The sequence below is a fragment of the Xenopus laevis genome, chromosome 5L, assembly GCF_017654675.1.
Source record: "Xenopus laevis strain J_2021 chromosome 5L, Xenopus_laevis_v10.1, whole genome shotgun sequence".
Lineage (NCBI taxonomy): Eukaryota > Metazoa > Chordata > Amphibia > Anura > Pipidae > Xenopus > Xenopus laevis.
This window is the reverse complement of record NC_054379.1, coordinates 34,669,143-34,695,138: the sequence shown is the minus strand read 5'-3', so window position 1 is coordinate 34,695,138 and position 25,996 is coordinate 34,669,143. Positions and strand designations below refer to the sequence as shown.

Below are 25,996 nucleotides of genomic sequence, written 5' to 3'. Positions count from 1 at the left end.
GCTTTATAGAGGTCGGCGGAGGGATTTTCCAGGAGCGGGAGTTTTTTTGTTTTTTATTTCGGAAGCTACTGATCCTTGTCGTCAGTATTTCTGGAAGTGCCGGACGTAGGACGGGCTGCTTGTAACAAATCTGTCCATTCTGAATATTTTTTTTTTTTTAGTAAAATACACACTGAAAAGTTTTGTTTTGTTTTTTTTGTTTGATTTTTTTTTTTTTTTTTTTTAGATTTTAAAATTGAACATGCACTACAATGCTGCTTTGGCTACCCGCCCACCCCAAAACTGCCGGTTACATTTACAAAGAATGGTCCCGAGGCTTTATCCTAAAGGTTTAATTTCTTTAATAACACATTTTTGTTTCCCTTCAACGGACATTAAAAATAGGCGATTGATAAAACACTATGGCCAGCACCATTTTAAAAAGAAAAATAAAAAAAATTAGAAGATTACTGGGTGTGCAACTGAAAAGCGTTTTGCTTTTATTTCGTCAGAGGACTTACATCGTTCGGGCAAACCTGCAACATTGCATTTCAATATAAATGTTCCACTTTGCCCCCTTCTCAAACACTAGAGGCGTATTTTGCGTTCAAGCCGCAGTCGAGGTTGTCGTCGGTAACCCACCCTGAAATACTAGAAAGGCTCCATGGAAGCTTCCGTCACCTCCCTGCACAGCTGTCTGGCTAAGTCCACGCTGTTTCAAGGGGGGGGAGCCGATTCATTAAGCTTATGGAACATCAGTTGCGTCATTTAAGAATCCCCAAATAATATTTGTCAGTTTTGTTTTATGAACCGAGACGAGGTCTTTTTCTAGGGGATGCGTCTTCCTCCTCTTCTTCGTCTTCATCATCTGGATAATCCACTAGGCCGATAAGACTCCCCTGCGAATGATAATGTAGGATAGTGTCCGATTTAACATGGGAACAGAAAAGCACAACAGAAGTCTGCATTAAAGGACCAGTAACAATTTATTTTTTTTATATTCTTTCGTATAGAACGATAAAAAAAAACCACAAGGACAAATTAAACTTTTAAATCACTAAGTCTTTATTAAGAATTAAACTTACTGAAACTCCGCTTGCGCTGCTCTTAAGAAAAGGCGATCCATCGTGCGGCGATCGATTTCTCCTCCCTGCCTTGCTTATAGGAGATAGCCAGGGAGGAGAAATCGAGTGCCGCATGATGGATCACTGTTTCTGAAGAGGAGTGCAAACGAAAGTTATTTCTTTGCGATTTAAAAGTTTAAATTGTCCTTGTGTTTTTTGCTTCAGAAACACGACTATAGTTCATATAAACAAGCTGCTGAGCTTCAATGGCGGAAATTGAAAAAAAAAATCTATATGGCACAGGATAAATAGTGGCTAACACCGTTATGTTCTACAGAGCTTATCTGCTGTGTAACCTGAGCCTTTGAATGACTGCTCCCATTGCTACACAGCAGCTTATTTATATAAACTATAGTAGTGTTTCTGAAGCAAATAGCAGCTTTACTAGTCAACACTGCATTATATTTTTATTACTTTACAAAAATTTCATTTTTTGATGTTACTGTTCCTTTAAGCAAGTCACATTGCGGGGGAATATGTACAGCAGCAGGTAGGAGGGGCGGGACAAGATATTTGTGGATACAGGTAAAGGATGACATGAAGAATCCGACATTCCAATGAAATTCAGGGAACTATTAATTAACATGCAGTAAGTTGCAACTCCAGACAGAAGCACAAAATGATATTTTCTAATCGGCAACACGAAAATCCCATTAATAAATGCAGCACAGTAAGGGAGTAGTTCACCTTTTACCATTTATTATGATGTAGACAGTCAGGCTAAGATCATTTACAATGGGTCATTTTTCTCAGCTATTTGAACTACACAGCCTTATGTATAGAAGCTTTCCAGTTGCTGGGGTCCAATAAGAGATTTAAAGAATAGGAGTAATAGTAATAACAAAGACAAGTAATAAAAAGAAACAATGATACCATTGTAGCCTGAGAAAGGAATCTAGTCCCTTGGTACAACCCAGCAGGATAATGTAATGCTAGCACAATTAACATTGCATACAAGGTGCTATGTCCGATTGTCTATTAAAGAGAAAAGGGAGGGATTGTTTATCCAGAAAGCGCCATTATATAGAATGGAATTTGCCATAAAGCTCTAGAACTGCTTAGAAATAAGAGATATCATTAAAGGGGAACTCCACAAAAACATAAGTTTTTTGAAGAAACTGTGATGGGTATATTAGGGGTTTCTGTATTATGTGGGCCTCTTTATCAAATTTTGGTTTGGAAGCCGGAGTTCCCCTTAAAAGGAAAAGTAAACCCTGTAGAAAAAAAAACATGTACCCCCAACCCCACGTAGACCCTCCTCCCCCCAAGCTCACTGCCCCCCCCAGCACGGCACCCATCTTCCGGGTCCTCCGCTTCCAGAATCTGCACCAAGGGGTAAGTATAAATTATGGAGCATTTCCGCGGGGGGCAGTTAGCCTGGTAGGAGATGGGGGGGGGTCTATGTGGCTTTTTTTCCTACAGGGTTTGCTTCTCCTTTAAAATAGAAAAATAGAGAGCCTGTCAAATGTGCAGATCACATCATTCTTGTGCCACAATCAAGTAAAATAACCAGATTCCTCCGGCTGCTGCCAAATACAAAGATGGACTCACCTTAGTAGATGCCACTGTAGTTGTCAGGCTTGTATTTTTGGAGGAAGATCCATTAGAAGTTGCTGGTGGTGTGTGAGCTGCCACAGACTTGCTGTTTGTACTATTTGCCCCATTAGCTGCACTAACCGAATGAGAGAAGGTGAATTTAAACGCTCCAACAGATGTCCTCTTTGGAAGATTTTCTTTATCTTCAAGCTCTTTCGCTGTTAAAAACAAAACATTTTGCCAGTGTTAATATAATCAGTGTTTGAGCAACAGAAATAATCTATGGGGATGTATGCATTAATACACCAAAAATATAAAATAAAGATTTTCCAGAGCACTGTATATATAAGAGGGGTAGCAGTCTGCATTACTACAGTTACCCACAGAAACCTATTGGACCTCTGCTTTTTCACTCAAAGTTGCAGTAGACTTATCACAATGAATTGCTGATACAGGTATGGGACCTGTTATCCAGAATACTCAGGACCTGGGGTTTTCTGGATAATGGATTGTCCCATAATTTGGATCTTCATACCTTTTCTTACTAGAAAATCATGTAAACATTAAATAAGGTACCATTTTATTATTACAGAGAAAAAGGAAATCGTTTTTGAAAATTTGATAAAATGGAGCCTATGGGAGACAGCCTTTCCGTATTTCTGAGCTTTCTAGATAATACGTTTCCGGATAACGGATCCCATACATGTATTGCATTTTAGAACCACGTTAGTAAAAGCAGAAGCTTAAATGTCCAAAAAATTTTAAACACACAGGGGCTGATTTGCTGCTTAACAAAAACAATCACTAAATACTACAGGGTCTCAAGCTGGTCTCATCTGAATTTGGATGAACATTAAAGGAATTGTTCAGTGTACAAATAAAAACTGGGTAAATAAATAGGTTGTGCAAAATAAAAAATGTTTCTAATATAGTTAGTTAGCCAAAAATGTAATGTATAAAGGCTGGAGTGACTGGGTGTCTAACATAATAGCCAGAACACTACTTCCTGCTTTTCATCTCTCTTGGTTTCCACTGATTGGTTTCTGCCTGGTAACCAATCCTAGCGGTCCATGCCAGAAGCACAGTAGGAGGGGGACAGCCAATCACAGCCCTGCAGTCACACAAGCAAAGACAGGCTTCAGTTCCCTATCAGGTCCTGCTAGCTGCTGATTGGTTCCTGGAGTGCCACTGGCTCCCCTGCACAGTTCAAGAAGCATGAAGTGGAAGAGGAGGGAGGTATTATTAGGGTTTTTGCAGAAATATTCAGACATTTTTAAGCACAATTCTTCTATATCTAAATGAGTATAACACACTGGTACGTTATTTTTTTACACAAAATGTCTCTTTTAAACATCTACAGTCCAATACCTTTTTTAGTTTCCAGAAATTTTTCATAACCTTCAGGAAAGTCATCCTCTGGTTTCGTTTTTTCCACGGGAGGTACGACTGCTTCCCCTTCCTCTTCATCATCTTCATTAAACCACAACTCTTCATCATCCTCCAGTGCTCTTGCATCCCTCCGAAATCTGTTACTGCGCAATATAGATGGTACGCTAAGGAGAACCAAGGTAAGAAGATTACTTGCCTCCCTCCCAATATCATGAAACGGTGTTACATTGTGTGCCTCTGTAGCCTCATGTACATTTGTGTGTGCAAAAACACACACACTTACTTTCAACACACTTTCAACACACACTTTCAGCACACACACAGAAGGGACAGTTCAAATTACTATTCATTACCTGCTTAGCTTCTGACTTTGACGATCCTTTTCTTGCTCATATCTAGTTTTCAGTCCTTTAAACGTTTGAACATATTCAATGGGTTCAAGTGCTTTATAAAAGTTTTCTACTATGTGTGATGTTAAAGACTTGATATCTTCCTGTGGAGACAAACCAATTATGGGATAAGTAACAGTGCCAAGAGAAAATAAATACAGTCCTTGCTGTTTTGAATATTCTGCAGCATGAAACAGATAAAATACTGTATTCAAAGGTACACTTGCTTACATTGGAGGGGTGTCTGTAGAGAAACCGTTTTGGATCTTGCCCTACTGTAGGCTCTTCATAGCTTGAATGCTATTCAGAAATCTACTTGCCTTGACCCATGCCTGGACTTTAATTAACCTTTTCTCCTTGCCTGGTTTGTCATGAATCCAAATCCAACAGTGTCTACCTTACTATCTTGCCAATATTAACTTCCTGGTCTTCAACAGAGAGCCAAGCTTGTGCCCTAGTACCAGTTATTTCTTTACTTCTCACTAACCTTTTCTGTGGCCACTGGCCTTTAAAACCTCTCTGAGAACCCTTTTTTTTTACAGTTAGCTCTATTATATCATTGGTCTGTGCTCACTTTGCCTAGATGATGTATTATAATCCGACTCCAACACAAAGCCTGAATTTAGAGAGACATATTGCTGATAAAGGGAAAAGGAAGAGTAACCTGATTTAAGAAACAGTACAGAATTTGTTTACTATATAAAAGTTCCTCTTTAAGTTTTATTTTACTAGAAAGCTTAAAATATAATTCACTGATTTACTTACCACTCGTATAAATTCAAACAGTTCAATTATGGCAGAGTTTAAGAGATTGTATCTTGTTCCATTATCCAGAAGTGCATTAATAACTGGATCAAAGAGGTTCCCCTTTATGATGTAGCGGTTGTAAAACTCATCCTTCAAGCCAATTATCCTTCTCATAAAACGTAAAGCGCCTAGAAGGGAAAATAAAGTTTCTCAATTCTTTGGTGACAGGAGCAGCGGTGACTCAATGAGTTTATAAGTAAACTAGTCGCTGCCAACACAAACAAACCCTTTTGGGAGGAGGCAGCATGAAGTTACTGGTTTGTATGTATATTTTTTTATATAGTGATACTAGTGCACGCAGCGCTGTACAGCAGAACAACACATGCATAGAACAGACAGGGGTCAATACAATAATATAAATGCATGAGAGAATTGCATTCAAAATTAAGCACCACATGTTAAAGACAAGAGGAAGTAGGATCCTGCCCCATACAGCTAACAACCTACAGGGCAAGTAGACAGAATCCTGGTCCCATAATCCAATGCACCCACAAGTACCTGGCTTGGGAGGTGCTGAAAAGAATTGGGGGGAGGTGCAGAAATTAGGGATGCACCAAATTCAGGATTTGGTTCGGGATTCGGCCTTTTTCAGCAGGATTCAGTATTCGGCTGAATGTTTCGCGAAGTTCGGCAGAATCCAAAATAGTGGATTCTGAGCATCCCGAGCAAAAATACTATGGTTTCACAAATGGAGTATGGACTAAATGACCAGAATCGGCAGCTTAAATCGAGGTGGGTTAAAAATACTATTGTTTCACAAAAAGGAGTATGGACTAAATGACCAGAATCGGCAGCCTTCCCAGACCGATATCTGGCCAAAAATCATTCAGATCTTGTTTGGGCAGGTTTGATTTTCCCGCCCGATTGATGACCACTTAGGCTACTTAATGCATTCCTCATCCCGTCGACTGTCCGGTCATGGTAATCAGATCATTTGGCTTTTGGCAGTCCAAATGAGCGGATCTTATAGTGTAGTATGGGCAGCTTTAGTCCACACATTTGGTGGGGGAAAAAAATGCTTATAATAGGTCCCCTTTAAAGGTCCCGATAGACGCAAAGATTTTTCTTTGCCGAACAACCAATTTTAGCGAAATCCGTCCAATCCGTCAAATTATCGTGAAGTTAGTGGGATTCGAACGGTAGTAAATCTTACGATTTTTCATCCGACATCAGAAAATTGATCGGCCAGGTTAAAAAATCTTTATCAGTCCCAGTGCAATCTATATATGTTTGCCGGGCCAAGCAGGCAGCTACCCTTCAGTTTTCCTGGCAATATCGCCTGAAATGGCCCCACCCCCAAGCTCTCCAAAGTAAGCACACTAATCTCAATTGCAGATGCAAATGGCTTGCTTATCAAATAAACGAAAGCTAAAAATGACTTACAAAGAGCTAGAAAGGTATGCTTTGAGTTCATTAGAATTAGCACCCTCCGCAGCAAATCCTTGTTCATAATGTAGTTTTTGATGTGATAGGTATGATGCTCCACACAAAATGTAAGTAATTCTAGAATTAAGGCAAGCAGCTGGGCAGTCTGGTAGTTATCTAAAAGGAAGGGAAAAAACTATTCAGAAAAGACTTTCTATTACAAACGTGCTATATTTATCGGTGTTTCCAGAGCAATACTTCCAGTAAAGCAATTCTAGTTTCAACTGTTTAAAGGAAATGTGCTTTAATGTAAAATTGCAAAAGTGCTTTGAGTAATTATTTTTTTTTCGGTCTCAAAGCTGTTAATATAATTAATTTTCTAACTGCTGCATCTCCTGCTGGCCAGTGTTCTGACTGTGTAGTAGAGAGAACATGCTCATATGTTGCTCTGGCTCTGTGCTCTTTTCTAAGTACAGGTATGGGACCTGTTATCCAGATTCACGGGACCTAGGGTTTTCCCGGATAATGGATCTTTCCATAATCTTCATAACCAATAGGCTGGTTTTCCTTCCAATAAGGATTAATTATATCTTAATTGGGATCAAGTACAAGGCACAGTTTTATTATTACAAAGAAAAAGGAAATCATTTTTAAAAGTTTGGATTATTTGGATAAAATGGAGTCTATGGGAGACGGCCTTTTCGTTATTTGGATCTTTCTGGATAATAGGTTCCCAGATAATGGATCCCATCCCTGTACGACAGTTCTGTGTTTTCCTACTGCAATCATAAAACTGACCAGCATGCAGGTAAAAATATGCTGTGTTAGATTAAAACCAGTATCAGCTTTAAAAAAAAAAAAAAAAAAAAATTGTAAAATTGTAAAATTGTTCTAAACAATTTTAAAACTAAGCAATTTTTTTTTCTTTTTTAGGGTTTACATTTCCTTTGAGGAAAAATAAGCAGAAGACCATCCACGTGACTAAAAGTGGCACATTAAAAAGAAAACGGTCTTTCTGAATATTAAAGGGGTTGTTCAACACTTTTTTCAATTCAGTTTTTAGATCGTTCCCCAGAAATTACTACTTTTTTCAATTACTTTCTATTTATTTTTTACTGTTTTTTTATAGTTTAAAGTTGAATGTTCGTGTCTGGTGTTTTCAGTCTGGCAGCTCAATAATTCAGGTGCAACATTTAGTTGATACATTTCTCAGCAGCATCTCTGGATTATTAGCAACTATTGTATCAATTCTAACAGCTGTCTGTAATTAAATCCAGAGATTCTGCTCAGCAGGGACAGAGATAAGAAATGTATCCATTTAGAATAGTTTACAGGGTCAGCGACCCCCTCTCCCAGCGCTGCTTCAGAAGGTGAAAAATGACACTTTCACTTCAATATTAGAAAAACTGTGACACATAGAAAGTCATTGAAAAAAGTCGTTATTTCCGGTGATCTATTGGAAAACTACTAGTTGTTTGAAGATGAACCACCCTTTTAAGAACATTAATCAACATCCTGGGCACTAGAAAGTATGTAGCCAAGTGAAATACAATGTCTTTAAGTAGGGGGAAATTAATTCAATTACAGCAATGAACTAGCCGAAAAGATACAAAAACAGGTACACAATATTAGCTGGTTTTCTATACATTTTACTGCTGGAAAAAAAAAAGCTTTAGCCATACAGCTGAATAAAATAAAGAACATAAAAATAACTTACCTGGACAAACTGTGCTGGTCTTGATAGAGCCAAAAACTGCATCTAAGAAAGAACAGGATTCTTTAACATAACGGCAACATTTGTTTCAATAAACTCATCTCTCTTAACATCTTACTTTAACATGTTTTTTTAAGAGCCAACCAAGATCAAAGGTTTCACACGTAAAAACAACAAGATACATAAAATAGCCAGGTGAAAAGCTTCTTGGCTAGGCAAAATCTGTGTGTATAATAAATAAATCGGGATCTGAAACCTATGTACATTTTCCCTTTTAGAAAGCACATTTTATGCAAATCTGGAAACCTTTCATTTATACCTTGCATTACGCAAACATTTTTAAGCAACCTATTCATACAGCCACAGTTCCCCGATCTTCTTTCTTGTCAAATGCTCGCCAGGGGATAGTTGCTTTGAAAAGAGGTGCCACACTATTTCAAGGAAACTATTGCTTGCAGGCAGGCGTATACCATGTAAATCAACTAGGGATGCAAAGAATCCACTAATTGGGATTCGGGCGAATCCCCAAATCCTTTGAGAAAGATTCGGCCAAAAACTGAACCCTAAATATGCAAATTAGGGGCGAGAAAGGAAAAAGTGGAATTTTTTTTACTTTGTTTTGTGACGAAAAGTAATGTGATTTCCCTCCCCACCCCTAATTTGCATATGCAAGTTAAGGTGGCCATACACGGGCCGATAAAAGCTGCCGACAGACCGAAAGTCGGCCAGATCTCGATCGGATGGGACAAAAAATTCCGTTGGATCGCGGCTGCATCTATTCGTTGATGCGGTCACGCGATCCGACCGCCCATTGCTATTTGTTAGGATCCGATCGTTGGGCCCTAGGGCCCACGACTGGATCAGCCCGATATTGCCCACCTCAAGGTGGGCACATCGGGGAGAGATCCGCTCGTTTGATGGCATCGCCAAACGAGCGGATCTCTCAGTGTATGGGCACCTTTAGGATCCGGATTCGGTTCAGCCAAGAGTGAGCTCCGAGATGAAAGGTAGGACTACACGGACGATTTTGGCACGATCAGACGCGCTGGGATAAATGTGATGGAAATAAGGTAAGTGAATGCATTGTTGCATGGTGTAGCAGCGTTGATCCGTCGCAGCGTCTGCATGAGACAGTCGTGTCAGATCAACGCTGCGACACCATGCGACAATGCATTCACTTACCTTATATCCGTCTAATGTGATTTGTCGCTTTGCGTCGGATCGTGCCGAAATCGACCGTTTAGTAGTAGAAAAAAATGGCAACCACATTGTGATACTACAGGTATAGGACCTGTTATCCAGAATGCTCGGGACCTGGGGTTTCTGTTTCCGTAATTTGGGTCTTCCTGCCTTAAGTCTACTAGAAATTCATGTAAACATTAAAGAAACCCAATAGGCTGGTTTTCCTTCCAATAAGGATTAATTATATCTTAGGTGGGATCAAGTACAAGCTACTGTTTTATTATTACAGAGAAAAAGGAAATTTTGGATAAAATGGAGTCTACAGAAGACGGCAATTCTGTAATTCGGAGCTCTCTGGATATCAGGATTCCGGATAAGGAATCCTATACCTGTATTACTTTAAGCAAGCGCTTTGGATGTGATGGCAGAAAAATGCAGCTAAATTCATAACAATATTACTTACACTTTTATCAGTTTTAACGTGTAACAAAAACAGAATGTATTAGTCAGTGACATGAGAAAAACGACTTTGCTTATACCTTTCTCCAGTTTATCTTCAGATGTGTTGGCCAGGAGAGGAGCAGTAAGTACATGCATACAATGGTTATAAAAGAAGTTCAAAAATTCACTCTTCTCCGTTTTCTGTAAAGAAAAAGCAGATTAACAAAGTCAAATATTAAAGAAAATAACTTATCATAAAGTAAATCTTTTTAAAACAGGTAAAAAAATAAAACAATGAAAGTAGAACGGAGTAAACAATTCACCTGGCATCTGGGGTAGGCAGGGTAGATGTAAAATAATACTAAGGTATTGTGAAGCATCACCAAAAAAGTAATTCACAAGGCACGAGTGATCACTAATGTGTTTAAATATCATTGATACCATTACTATAGCTATTTCAAATTTTCATCAGTGCCTCATCAATTAAAACAAATGAATAAGGTACTAACTTAAAAAATAAAGTTTGTATTACTAGCCAACAAGCTACCAATGTTTGATAAAGCAGTTTTTAGGAAAGAGAGAACAAATATATGCTTTAGTTAATGGGCTATGTCTTTTTTCATTGGGGGCCATAAATGTCTAGATTTTGTGAAGCCGACATCAGACACTGGCAAACTTTCAGGAGAAGCTCTGTCATGCTGTTCTGTGATTCAACCAGCCCACATCATCTTTATACCAATATTGTCTCTATGGGTAATCTGGTTGCCAGTCAAAAATGAGCTAGAATTAGCGGGCTATTGCCCCAATCGCCAGGACAGAAATCACCAAATATATTAAAGAATGTCCAGTAATTCAAAAATTATAAAAAAATCTATTTTTATTCATACAAATTCGCATACTGACCCCATGACGATCCACCTTAAGCGTTTTGTACCCTCAGGCAGTCACGTGTTTTAAAACCAACATAGCCCCTCCCATTTTAACAAACTTTCCATGCTTCTCAAAGGGGTTGTTCACCTGAGTTAACTTTTAGTATGATGTCGAAAGTGATATTCTGAGACAATTTGCAATTGGTTTTGATTTTATTGTTATTTGTGTTTTTTTTAGCTTTTTATTCAGCAGCTCTCCAGTTTGCAGTTTCAGCAATCTGGTTGCTAAGGTACAAATTACCCTAGCAACCATGCAATGATTTGAATAAGAGACTGGAATATGAATAGGAATTAAAGAGGAGTATTCAAAATTAGTAATAATAAATTTGTAGCCTAACAGGGCATTTGTTTTTAGATGGTGTCAGTGACTCAATTTTGGAAGCTGGAAAGGGCCAGAAGAAAAACAAATAATGAAGACCAATTGAAAAGTTGCTTAGAATTGCCCATTCTATAACATACTAAAAGTTAAATCAAAGGTGAACCCCCCCTTTAATTACGTGTAAATTGTTATAGCCATACATTTCAGGGGTCCGATTACACTTGCATATAACCTTCATAGTTAATACATCATGTAAAAACAAAAACAAAAAAACATAAAAGCCCATAAAACATCCTTGTACATTACATCGAAAAAAGTAATATGATACACAGTAAAATTCACTTTAAAGCCCTACAGATACATGAGACCTATCTCCAATAAGAGTCTAATCCTTATTATTATTATTATTATTATTATATCTCACCAGAAGATTGTAATAAACCTAGATAAAACTTCATCTCAATCCTTAAATGAAGCATGTGACATCAAACTCATAGTTAAGACCAAAGGGCAAACAAATTTGTAATTGAAAGATCTAGAAGACTTCCCTATTGGCCAATAGCACAATCAGCTATGACTAAGTACAGGATGGTACAAAATGCGTAAAGTTAGATCGACATGGGATCAGCCTGGAAATATTTTTGAATACATTTTGAATTACGGGATATTAATATAATTGCACATCATTTTTATGTCAGCCATTAGCATATGCCTATTTGCCAATAGTTCCTTTTTAAAGAGATGCTGCAGCAATTGGAAAGGTGGTTAGCACCCGCTCAAACTTCTGTTCTTACATTAGCTGTTGCCAACATGTTCTCAGGGTCTATCAGAGTCCGAAGGAGTCCCATTAGTTGAACAGCCCCTCCAAGCTCTGGGTCACTGTCACAAATCATCTGCTCGATGACAACATTAATAAGAAGAATGTCCTGTGATGAAAGAAAACCCAAGTAAATATGTACATACGATATTTTAAAATTATCCTTAAAAAAAGCACAAAAACATGCAGTTACACTTTTTGGCATAGGTTCAGTTGTTTACCGAAGTTTTGTCTGCCTGTTAAAAGGCTCAATTTGAAGGGGAACTCCGGCTTCCAAACCAAAAAAGTATAAATAAATGCCATTTTCTATGCTGAAACCCAGCTGTTTAACAGTTATTCTCTTTCTGCATCATTTGAAATCCTAGCAGAGAAGGAGGGTCTGAAACACTGATGTTACAAATTGTAACAACTTCACAGCTTACAGACAGCATGCGGGAACTACGTAACCCACAATGCATTACACTGTGATGATCCATTCCTTATTTAAATCACATGTGCAGGGAAATGTGGGGTTTGGAGAATGCAGTCTAAAGACAGCTGGATGTTAATACAAAGTAACAGTAGTCAGACAGCTCAGCAAAGTAGTCTGAAAGGTCAGCAGGAGAGCAGGGGGGCTAAGCTCAGGGAACTGCTCCAAAGCATTACAAAAAAGTCTGCATATTTTTTTAATTGATGTATATTGCAAAGTTTCTTGAAATTATGTTTACTTTTCTAAAAGTTTAGGTTATGTTTGTGTGGACTTCCCCTTTAACTACAGCCATAATGATGAACTGGATGATTGATACAAGAAGTCTTAATTACTGGGGGACTTATATACAATTTCTTAAAACTATGCTCCAAGGCCCATCACATTTTTACAGGTGAAATACTCCTGAAGTCACACACTCCCATCGACTTGAATGAAAAATGCCTGACCGCAGAAGTGCTGGTCCTTTTAGCTCACTGGCACTTTGGGACGTGGCCTACTCAAGTAAGAGGAGGTAGAAGGCAATTTCAGTGCTTTTCAGCAAGCTGAAACACATGCTTTCCATATTAACAGCTGATGTAAAAGTAAAGCTCTGCACGAGACACCAGTTCCCTGTAAACACCCAGAAACTGCACTGAACCAAACAGACCTCCCCCAAACATAATTTTCAAAAGCGGTGCTGCAGGGTTGATGGCCAACATGTCACCTATGGTTACTGGTAGTAATTTAGGGCGGCAGCATATGCAGTAGAAGCCAATCTCTGCTGTCTTTTATTGCACATACCCCTGATAGCCCTAAAGTGCATCTTTGTTATTCCCATAATTCCTTGGCTTTAACAAGACAATTTCTCACTTATCCCATGCATAGTGAAAATTGACCTTAAAGGAGAAGGAAAGCTTCCAAGGCAGTTAATTGCCAAAAGATTAGACTCAATAGTGCAAGCTATCACACTATATGTATTCTGCAGAATGCTTTACCATACCTCGGCAGCTATCAAAGCTCTATAATTGTTTAGAATAGCAGCTGCCATATTAACTTGGTTTGACATCACTTCCTGCCTGAGTGTCTCCCTGCTCGCGCATAGCTCTGAGCTCAGATAATACAGCAGGAGGGGGAGAGGAGCAAACAAAATGAGCATGCTCAAGCCATAGCCCTGGAGGTTTGAGCTGTAAACGAAATCTGATACAGAAGCCCATGTATACACAACAGAAAAGAAATGCTGTTTTTCTTTTTGACAAAAGGTTTAAAGCAGCATTACTTTACTGGTGTATTTATATAGACCTTTCTGATAAAGCTTACTAAATTTTAATATTTCCTTCTTTAAAACTGCTTTCTCTGAATAATTTAGAAAAATGTCATTCCTATAAGCAAAATTAACAAAAACGTGTCAATTCTTACATCATCACTCTGTTGGGCTTCTTGCATGACAAATTCTCGAACCATAGATGGACTAAACTCTACTAGATAAGAAAATATATCCGTAGCAGCCGCCCTTACTTGCAAATCGTCCATGCCCTATAAGAAAGAGGTCATAACGTAAATATTACAAGAGAAGTAACAGAGGACTTCATAGACATTTTCCAAATTATCTATGTAAATACTACCAAAACATGGCCTACTGCATAACGTGTTCTTTTTACTGGATTTAGCCTGTAATTTAACCTGTAAACAAATGTTTAGCGTTGTGTACAGGAACAGAATGAATTCTACTATTTTTCCTTGTCTGGGGTCAAAGGCATAGTCTACAAGAAACACATTTTTCACTTCCTTTTGTGAAAATGCTAATCTAAATAAATATTAGGGATGCATCGAATCCAGGATTCAGCCTTTTTCAGCAGGATTCGGCCGAATCCTTCTGCCCAGCCGAACCGAATATGAATCCTTATTTGCATATGCAAATAGGTGGGGGAGGGAAATCGCGTGACTTTTTGTCACAAAACAAGGAAGTAAGAAATGTTTTCCCTTTCCCATCACTAGGATTTGGTTCAGAATTCGGCCGAATCTTTCGCGAAGGATTCGGGGGTTCGACCAAATTCAAAATAGTGGATTCAGTATGTCCCTATTATAGTCTAAATGCTAATGTACTATATAATAAGAAAGAATACTCACCATGACTATTTCAAGGGCAGGAAGAATTCCTAAATTTGCTAAGGTTTTGAAGAATGCATCTCTATTTTGAGGTTGTAATGTCTGGGAAAACGCACAAAACTCCTTAAAAAAATTCACCTGGAGAATAGAACAATTATTACTAAAATGCCATTTTTAGTGTTTCAGAAAAACAAGCCTAAGGCTAGGGCCACACGGGAAGATTCAGGGAGATAGGTCGTCTGGCGACTAATCGCCGCGTCTTTGAGGCGACTAATCTCCCTGAATGGCTTGCTGGTATCTCGCACCCGCTAAAGTCGCCTGCGCCTATTCACATGCGGCGATACGTTTTTCAAAGTCGCTCGAAATTGCCTCACGAGGCAATTTCGAGCGACTTTGAAAAACGTGTCGCCGCGTGTGAATAGGCGCAGGCGACTTTAGCGCTAGCGGGTGCGAGATACCAGCAAGCCATTCAGGGAGATTAGACGCGGCGATTAGTCGCCAGGCGACTAATCTCTCTGAAATCTTCCCGTGTGGCCTAGCCCTAACAGTCTGATCTGCTAAATATATAATCAAAAGGGAATGAATATATTGGGTGCATTTCAGAGATTGCAGGCTTTGGAACAGATTCTTTGAGGCCGGAAGCAGTTATGAAATGAAACATATGCTGGAAACGTCACCAGAAGCAGCGAGGGAAGAAACACGCCTCTTACCAGTTCACGTCTTTTGTCATCATCTGTAGCTTCATCTGTTAACTGTGCAAACACTTCAGAGAGGAACTTTTCATCTTCCTGTAGTAAACAAATTTAATTCACAAATTTAAAAATTTCTAAAGAAACATGGTTTCACCTCTCAACATTTTTCATATGCCAAATCTTAATCAGTTTAGTATCATGTATTTCTAGAGAACAAAACTTCCATACTCCGAAAAGGAGTGACAAAGGAATCCATAGTAAAAAAAACACTGACAAAAGAAAAAAAAAAGTGTAAAACAGGTCTCATTTGGAGAAAGTGTCAGTTCTTTAGAATGACGGTTTTCGATAACTGGAGGCTGCAGACAGTTATTTTTCTGTATGTAAGAAAATAAAATACCTGCACAGTGATTAACACAGGAAATTTAAGAGACATGTATACAATCTTGCGCATCACGAAATTCTGATTCAAAAGCAATTGTGTGTCCAAGCACAGAGTCTTTATTAATTGGTCTGTTTTAACCCCTGGGTAGGGTATGTTTTGACTAAGGTTAGCAGTGGAGGTAAGAACACATTACATCATGAGAGTATGGTGTAACTTAAGAAATAATAGAAATCACAGACATTAGCTGAAAATGCAACACACGGTGCTGCACGAATCAACAAAAACAGGTTATATGCTCACAAATATAAAGGCTAAATGTGCTCCCCAGAGGGCATGCTAACAAACCTATCAGTCAATATAATCCTATGATCAAAAATTAACACCTGCATTGCCAGTTATGGAAACATGTGACTTCCGGCACGCAGTTTACAGCAATGATAGCCCCCAAAACGGTGGACTGCCATGTTTCTATGCTTATAAATGCAAATAAACTGAACCCCAAAGGATCACGAGACAAAGGATACAATGGGATCCTTCAAAAAAAGTATTTGTTATCTAGTGTATTATGTGTTTGAATGGCTTCCCAATGGTTACACAGCAGCTTGTTTATATAGTGTTTCTGAAGCAAACACACCAGTTTTATCAGTGCAGGGCAACACTGTATTATATTTGTATTACTTTAAAACATTTTTTTTTTGGTGTTACTGTTCCTTTAAGGCTGGAACTTCAAGTGGGGCTTGAACTGAAAAAAATTTGACAACCACAGTTCGGGGAGATTTGTCAGCTGGCAGAAGAGGAGATTTGGCGCCGATGACTAATCTCCCCGAATCTGCCTGTGTGCCCTGACCCTTAGGGCTGAGACACACGGGAAGATTTGTCATCCGCGTTTTTAAAAAGCTCGTTTAGGCGACAAGTTGTTCGGTAAAATACAGACGAAGATTCCCAGCGATTTTTCTTCTGAGCGATTTCTATCCCACTAAGCATTGTAAGACTATCTCAGTCTACGGGGCGTACCGCACTGCATTATGGGTAGAAGGGGCGTACCGCAATGCATTATAGGTAGAAATCAACCAGCCTATCTGTATCAAAATGGTGCTTTATCAAAGGCATTTGTTTCTGAAAGTGTTGTCAACAGAGTCTTTTCGTGTGGTGTTCTCTGGCGTGTTAGCTGGCAAATAATGATACAGCGCGTAGTCGCTCGTCCAAACAACTGAAATCCGCGCCCTCAAAATTACATACGTACAACGATGCCGTAGAATCGACGTCTTGGCGTTCTTCCATACGCGTTTTGACTGACGTCATGCCGTGTGTACTACGTTTTGCATACTATCGCGGCTACTTATCTCCTCGTCTGTTTGCTACTGTCGATTTTCTATACTTTTCAATTACTATGCTATTTCTTATCTATTGCTCCAAAAAGGGTCTCTGTGCGTTTTCAGGCTACTGGCGCTTTCAAATAGCATTGTGTGCGTGGCAACTAGCGCTTTGCCCGTTTTCCTATGCTACATCAAAAGTGGATTACTTAAAAGACCTTTGGAGACCTGTTAAAAAGGATCGGAATCCACAACCCGATGGTGGATTTAAAGCAAGCCAAATCTTTATATGGCCACTCCTCACCAGATATCAATTTGGTACATGGCTCATTCGCTCCAACGAGCTGCTAACGTGGCTCCTCCCAAGTCAATATCAGCCTGTATACATTTAGAGGCACATTTATCAAAGGTCGAATTTATGGGAGTTTTTTTAAAACTCTTATTAAATTTGAATTTACTTGAGGGATTATTTATAAAAAAAAAAAAAAGGACAAATTTTACCGACCTGAAAAATCTAATCAAGTTTTTTCTCAGAAAAAAACTCGAATGTCAGGAAGGCTACAAACTAGTGATGTGCAGGTCAGGTAAAACCCGCACTCCACCAACTTCCTTTTATAGACCTGATGAAGACGTTACAAAAGGGGTGGGGCGAGCAGGCGCGGCTATAAAGCCGGCATTTGAAGGTGGCCACCTGCGAAGAGGAGTGTGAGGTTGCGCCAAAACATCTCTTCTACAAACATCTTCAAATTGGTCATTGGACCTCTCCCACTTCTGCATGAATTCAGCAGGTTTTAGGTGGTGAATAATCAAATTCTTAAAGGAGCAGAGGTTGATAAATCGATTTGAGTTTGGATAATACACTAGTCAAATTTGACAGTTTGAATTAGATTCAAATTTTCAATCAACCCTTAAAGGTTCACCTTTGAGAAGTTTTAGTATGATGTAGAGAATGATATTCTGAGATAAATTGCATTCATTTTTTATTATTGAAGGTTTTTGAGCTATTTCTTTTTTATTCAGCAGCATTTTAAGCAATCTGGTAACTAGGGCCCAAATTACCCTAGCAACCATGCACCGATTTGAATAAGAGACTAGAATATGAATAGGAGAGAGTCTGAATAGAAGGATAAGTTATAAAAAAAGAAACAATACATTTGTAGCCTTACAGAGCATTTTTTTTTTTTTTTTTTTAAGGGGACGGCGACGCCCATTTGAAAGCTGCAAAGAACCAGAAGAAAAACTATAAAAAATAAATAATGAAAACCAATTGAAAAGTTGCTTAGAATTGGTCATTCTAGAACATTATAGAAGTATCGTTGAAGGTGAACTTGCCCCATAGTCTTCTTACAGTAAGAATAAAAAAAAAAATCTTACAGACTTGTGGCTTGTATTTATTCTAACACTGGGAACAAAATGCCTAGTGTGTTTTGGAGGAAACAGAAGTTAAATGTTGGTTTACCAAAGAACATGGTTAATTGTAAAGTACTTATTCTTTTAATTTGAATGAGCGCGTCAACTGTAGTTAACTGTGCTGTCTGTTCCTCAGGGACCTCTTTTAGTTGCCAAGAAACTTATTAAGCTGTGGGCTCCGGGGCCTGCTGCCATGAACCCAGTAGTATGGAAAATTCCAGTAACTGTTCAGGTTTCTTTCACATCTGAGATATACTATATAGATCATTGCCTTGCCCTGTGCCCTTAAATGAGTTGTTCACTTTTGGTATTTTATAAAATGACCAATCTAAGAAACGTTTCAATTTATCATTTACTTGTTATAGTTTTTGAATGGTTTGCCTTCTACAGACTCTTCAGCTTTCACTGGCCTCATCTAAAAACAAATTCTCTTAAGGCTACAAATGTATTGTTATTGCTACTTTTTATTACTCATCTTTCTATTCAGGCCTCTCCTATTCATATTCCAGTATCTTATTCAAATCAATGCATGGTTGCTAAGGTAATTTGGACCCTAGCAACCAAACTGCTGAAATTGCAAACTGGAGAGCTGCTGAATAACTCAAAAACCACAAATAAAAAATGAAAACCAACTGCCAATTGCCTCAGAATCTCACTCTACATCATACTCAATTAATTCTAAGGCGAACAACTCTTAACATGACAAGAGCACAACCTACCTGTGCTGCCTTTTCAATACTCCTGTAAAAACTGCTATGTATAATAAATGACTAGTCTTGCTGAACGGAAACATTTTATAGTGTCAGCCACACAGCTAATAAACATGGTTAAACACAGAGTACAGAAGTCTTTTTTATTACAGTTTGCAAGGCACACCTGCTATTTATGCTCACCATCAAACAAAGGGCATTCAAGCTTACTGGAAGAGGCTCTATTTCCCCATTCCTACCTATGCATGGTTACTGCTGAGTAAATGTAAATCTGCTTTTACCTAGAAGTACCAAATACAGGTATGGAACCTATATCCAGAATGCACAGGAAATGGGGTTTTCTGGAAATCAGATCTTTGTTATGTGGATCTTGATACTAAAAGTCTACTAAATAATAATGTAAACCCAATAGACTGGCTTTGCATCAAACGCGGATTCATTATATTTTAGTTGGGATCAAGTACAAGGCACAGGTATTGGACCGGTTATCCAGAATGCTTGGGACCTGGGGTTTATCTTCATACTTTAAGTCTACTAGAAAATCAAGTTAACATTAAATAAAGTACTGTTTAATTATTACAGAGAAAAAGGAAAACGTTTTTCAAAATTTTAATTATTTGGATAAAATTAAGTCTATAGGAGACTATGATTTTGAATCTGAGCTGAATGCTGAGGATCAATTACAAACTCACTGCTGAACAGATATGTACCATGTGGCCCCTCTTCAAGTCCCTGACTAACTCAGTGTTATAGAGCTGAAAAGCAGGAAGTAGTGTTCTGGCTATTTCAATACACACGTGTAGAGCTGAATCGTCAGATATACAGATGTTCGGGTCCCTTCAATGGCACCCAATCAAAATTTTGGGCCAGCCCAATCGATGATCCAACAGATATAAGTGTTCTGCCGATATCAGTCAGCTCATCTCCCGCCATACATGCCCAGAATATCATACGAAAATTAGTTTTGTAGAATATTATCAGCACATCTATGGCCACCTTTAGTATTAAATTGCTAACTTTTCCCCCCAGGCCAATGGTCTTCAGGAAAAAAAAAAAAAATTCTATACTGCACATGCGTATGTCTAGCTAGGTTTGCCTAAGAAATTGGCATCCCCACTGTATTAGCCTATGATGCGTTAATTTTTTTTAAGGTAATTGTTACTTGAGGTTCCTTAACCTGGTTGTTTTCCCTAACTGACTCAATTCTCAACCTGTTTGTTAGAATTCTAGCACCAACTGACTACAGCACAAAAATATATGAACATGGGGATCAGATAGGTAAAGTAAAAGCATTTACTTTTACAACAAAATTATAAAGCTCAAGCATAGACAATGTTATGATATTTGCAAAAATTGTCTAATTTCTGGCATTAGCATTTAAGGCCTTGGCTTTTGTTCTATTTACATTATGTCTTTTAAAGGGACAAGAAAAGCAGCACACTTTTAAAGTTAGCAGTCACCCAGTTAATACTACTTTAAAGAAATGCAGCAAAACACATTAGCCAGTGCCAGTAAAACATGGATTACATACACAGTGTTACATTTAAATTTGAAGTAATGTTAAATGTATTTGAAAATGTACTGTATTTGCTTCACGAGCAGAAATTTCTTGCAGACGACTGCCATGAGGCATGTTTCCCCATTTGTTCCCATTAAGTGGTTAAGTTAACTTTTAGTATGTTACAGAATGGATAATTGTGAGCAACTTTTCAGTTGCCCATTTTTTTCTTATTTTATCGTTTTTGAATTATTTGAGATCATCTTCTGACTGTTTCCAGCTTTCAAATGGGGGTCACAGAGCCCATGTAAAAATCAAAAGCTCTGTAAGGCTACACTTATTATTATTGCTACTTTGTAATATTCATCTTTCTATGTAATCAATGCATGGTTGTTAAGGCAATTTGGACCCTAGCAACTAGACTGCTGAAATTGCAAATTGGAGAGCTGCTGAATAAAAAGCAAAATAACTCAAAAACCACAAATACTAAAAAATGAAAACCAATTGCAAATTGCCACAGAATATAACACTCTATGTCATACTAAAAGTAAAATGTAATGGTGACCAACCTCTTTATGGGAAATTGCTAGTAATGCAGCTATTTGTCCATAGAAAGCCAACCACAAAAATACAGATACAAGGCACCTATTTTGTGTGTGTGTTTCATTCTGGGTCGTTTGTCTGTGTTTTTCATTCGAGGTCGTGTGTGTGCGTTTCATTCGGGATTGTGTGCGTTTCATTTGGGGTCGTGTATGTGTGTGTTTCTTTCGGGGGTTGTGTGTGTGTGTATTTCATTCGAGGTCACGGTACAGTCCACAGAATTCTGAAAACACAGACAATACCCTTATGTGGCTAACATTTAAAAAGGTAAGTGGATTACAAATCCTCATTAAAAGCTGACAAGTAAAATTTTGACTGCCATTACCCCTACAGAGCATGATATGACCGTTATATCTGTACAGAGAGCAATGCAGTGAAAAATAATTCCATTAGGGCAAAATGGTTGTGAGGCTACAGTGCTGCTTACCTGTAACATGCTGACAATCTCTACTTTGTTGAAGAAAATAAAAGATGTGAGCGTAGAAAGGAAATTTTCCTCAAAGACAGATGGGGTAGGTAAGATAACATCCTGAATGTACTGTACCCTGTATGTTTGGTGGATCTTTTGCCTAAGTTCTGAGTCTGTAATAGGTATAACTTCCTTAAATTTTGCAGTTTTGGTCAAGAATTCCCGATGTCTTTTCGGCTGAGCCAAAGCTGGGTCATACTCTAAGCATCCTACAACATCCATAATACACTCGTCCGAAAACATCACCTCAAACAGCGCGGCTTTATTGAGAAATAAGATTCCTCTTATAATTTCATATAAATGGTGCAAGCCTTCTGTATTATCCAAGTTTTCACAGGTTTGGAAGAGTTGCAACAGTTTTTTGATGTAGCCCTCATTTTCCAAGGCTAATGCTAGCTTCTCTCTACGAATGGGCGAGGAAAGTACCGAGGTAACTAGGTCAGCAATCTCTTCAAGTTTACTGAGTTCACATGTAGGAAGATCGATTAAGTTACTAGTTTCAGGCATCTCCTCAAAACGTTCTTCTTCAGACTCATCAATAGGATCCTGTGTGACTTCTACAGATGGGTCCTTACCTTGAACCTATTGAAAAAGCACAATAACTTGGTAATATTGAATAGCAAATATAATTCCACTGAACAGAACAAGCAGATTTCTGCAAACTTAGTTTGAAAACACCACCAACTAATACAACAACAAGGCACTAGAAAAATGTTTCCACTTACTGGATATCTATCCCCATCTATCTATCTATCTATCCCAATCTTCCTCTTGCCATCTATTATATATATTTATTATATATTGCCTTTAAAGGAGAATTGAACCCCCCCCCAGCCTACCTGCTACCCAGTGCAAATGGCCCTAATTTTTTACTTACCGCTCCGTGCAGATTTTGAGCTCTGAACTCAAGAGGCCAGAATCTGCATGGAGGGGTGAGTAAAAAAATTAGGGGCATTTGCCAGCGGGGACAGGTAGGCTGGGGGGGGGGAGAGGAGGTCTACCCAGGGTAGGGGTGTTTTAAACTAAGGGTTAAATCCTCCTTTAAGGTGCAGTAAAAGCCCCTTTTCAACATTCAATGAATAGGACTTTACTTTTCGCCCATTGTTTTAATCTACAGTTTCTAAAAATAACTTTTACCCCAAACAGGGCAACATCTGAAACGGAAAGTCACCTTCTTAAAAGGCACACGGAAGATGTTTAATTGCTTCCATCTGTTACACATTAAAGATTTTAGAGCTTCGGCTTTTACAGATATTGGCAATTAGTCTGCGGTTTTAAAAAACAACATCTTATTTAAACAAAATAATCATACCACTAGAGCAATATCAAATGGGGTGCTTGCTCACCCATACAAAATCATGCTTCCCACTCTGAAAACACATTATCATGGCAAATCCCTGGCAACGGTAAGAAATTTATTGTATATCATTTTGCATGATATGTGTTACCAGATATGTAGCACAATATTACCTGGCATATTTTTTCCCAGATTTCATCACAGCCAGCTTTTTCTTGAAAACTGAGAGCCAAGTCATAGTTTTCTGCTTCAGACCAAACTATCAGAGTATCCTGGATGAAAAAGAAAATTAATCAGATCAAACGTATATATCTATATCTATATATACACACACACACATATATTCTCAATCATAAATTTGTATTTTACATTGTGTTATACTGATGAAGTCTGCCAGAGGACCAAAACTCTTGTACATAACTACAAAAAAATCCATTACTTTCAGCAAATACATTTAATAAAATCTTAATAAGACTATGCCTGTCTAAATCATACATACCCCATTAAAATAAAAGAGCAGAACAAAAATGAATGTAGTTGCTAAAACAAAAGCTGTGGTTATATACACTTTGTTTATGACAGTGTAGGACAAAGTTTCCAGCAAGTACGGAAGAAAACAGGAAGTTACTCTAGTCAAGAATGAGTCAAACAATTAAAAAGGGAATTCCTTTACGCCCTCTTGAAAAACAAAAAGATGAGAAGATGCATGAAGATATATGAAAGCAGAACGCAGCATTTATTAATACAGGTGTGGGATCTGTTATTCCGGTAACATGTTATCCAGAAAGCTTTGAATTATGGAAAGGCCATTTTTCCAAATAATCCACATTTTTAAAAAATAATTCCTTTTTCTCTGTAATAATAAAAAAGTACATTTTACTTGATCCAAATTAAGATATAATTAATTCTTATTGGAAGCAACACCAGCCTATTGGGTTTATTTAATGTTTACATGATATTCTAGTAGACAAGGTATAAAGATCCAAATTATGGAAAGATCCGTTATCCGGCAAACCCCAGGTCCCGAGCATTCTGGATAACATGTCCAATACCTGTACTTGCATTTAAAAAGGATTTGCAAAGGTGTGTTGAAGCATGATTTACCCTTTACTGCTGTTCTTGCTAACTGTTCTGCTCCTTCCTCTTAATACACATTCCATATGCAACTTGCTTCTACACTACCCAGTGGTGCGCACAGTGTGGGCGGGCACCCAGAGGCCGCACAGACCTAGCGCCTGCCCTCATACCCCCTCCCCGCGAGCGTGGAAAGCAGCTGGACGGCATGTCGCCCTAATATATTGCCGCCTTTTGGGCCTTGCCACAAATCCGGGCCTGGGTGTGCATTGAAAACAGACAGAGTGCCTGCGGATATATATATACCTTGAAGAAGAAACTAAAGCTTAAAAATCAAGCATTTGCTTATAGGGATCTAGACATCATCACACTGCAAACATGTTAAGGTGGCCACAAACTGTAGATTACAGCTGTTGATATCGGCCCTTCAGACCAATTTCGAATCTTATCTGCCCGTGTATAGGACGTTCCGACTGGTCTCCCAGATTGATATTGGGCCAAAAATCGACCTCTTCAAATCGACCTCTCTTAGCAATCGAGGACCGCATGGCTAGTTGATGTGGTCCTCGTCCAGCCGGCACCCATTTTCTTAAGGTGCCCATACACTGAGAGATCAGCTTGTTTGGCGATGTCGTCAAACGAGCAGATCTCTCCCCGATATGCCCACCTTGGGGGTGGGCAATATCGGGGTGATTCGATCGTGGGCCCAACGATCGGATCCTAACGAATAGCAATGGGCGGTCGGATCGCGGGACCGCATCAACGAATAGATGCGGCCGCAATCCGACGGGATTTTTTGTCCCATCCGATCAAGATAGATCTCGATCGGTGAAGCCCGTCGGGGGGCCCCATACACGGGCCAATAAGCTGCCGACACAGCTTTTCGGCAGCTTTTATCGGCCCGTGTATGGCCACCTTTAGTTATAATCGGATCGTTTGGCCCGAAGAGCAAACAATCGGGAGTAACCAGACATCACCCTGCCTTTGGTGGGCATATCGGGTTAAGATCAGCTTGTTGGCGATCTTGCCAAACAAGCGGATCTTATGATGTATGGCCACCTTAAAGATGTTTACTTTCCAAACACTCTTTTCAGTTCAGTTGTTTTCAGATTGTTCACCATAAACGGAGACTTTCTTCAATTGCTTTCCATCTTTTATTTTTTTACAGTTTTCTCAAAATTGTACTTTAAAGTTTAATGTTCGTGTCTCAAGTGTCAGTCTGGCAGCTCAGTGATTCAGGAGCATTCTAAACTGTTAAAATTTGCTACATTTAGTTTAGTTGCTACATTTCCAAGCAGCATCTGTGGAATATTAGCAACTACTGTATCAACAGCTGGCTTTAACGAAACTCCGGGATTATGCTCATAAATGTATCAATTTAGAACAGTTAAAGAGTCGGCGACTACCCTCCGAGAGCTGCTTTAAAAGGTGAAAAATGAAATTTTACACTTCGATATTGGTAAGATGGTCACAAACAGAAAATTTGAAGTAATTGGAAAAAGTGAATTCCTGGTGAAATATCTAAAACCTACTGAACTGAAAAAATTATTTAAATGTGAACATCCCCTTTAAGTACAAATTTGTTTCTGGTAGTTTGTATCTTGCCTGGTGTTTTAAAGCCCCTTACACGGTGTCAGTTAACCATGCAAACCTAATGTGTGCTAGGCTACTGTAGGCATATAACTGGATTTGCTAGAAGCAACCACTAAGCAAAACTAATTTTTATTATTGAACTGGGCCATTATAGTTCAACAATATTAATAAATGTTTGAGAAAAAAAAGTAGGCAGTACTAAATTAAATCACAAAATCAGTCAAAATGGTCCGTTTCCTAGCCATTTTTCTGTAGTTCTGCTTACTCGTCTGATATTTTTTATACTTTGTGCTAAAAGTACTTTCTAACCATATGTTCTTACCAATAGAACTCTTCTATGACTTGCGATTTATCTATATAATCTTCAGGGTTGGTACAGGAGACCTTTGCATAATGTAGACTGATACTACACA

The 25,996-nt window shown here is 38.6% G+C and overlaps 1 protein-coding gene across 1 annotated transcript in view; it reads right to left on the bottom strand.

Annotated features, from left to right (window-relative positions):
* Nucleotides 1-326: 326 nt before the first annotated feature.
* The window catches only part of ppp4r3b.L (protein phosphatase 4 regulatory subunit 3B L homeolog), a 32,467-nt gene continuing 6,797 nt past the window's right edge, over nt 327-25,996 (bottom strand). Inside the window, 14 exon segments of the mRNA NM_001086151.1 lie at nt 327-878; nt 2,655-2,857; nt 4,008-4,192; nt 4,382-4,521; nt 5,183-5,352; nt 6,608-6,766; nt 8,307-8,348; nt 10,025-10,127; nt 11,969-12,100; nt 13,856-13,972; nt 14,567-14,683; nt 15,256-15,333; nt 21,578-22,201; nt 23,090-23,188. Coding sequence (NP_001079620.1) covers nt 783-878; nt 2,655-2,857; nt 4,008-4,192; nt 4,382-4,521; nt 5,183-5,352; nt 6,608-6,766; nt 8,307-8,348; nt 10,025-10,127; nt 11,969-12,100; nt 13,856-13,972; nt 14,567-14,683; nt 15,256-15,333; nt 21,578-22,201; nt 23,090-23,188 — 2,265 coding nt within the window. The 3' untranslated portion in view covers nt 327-782.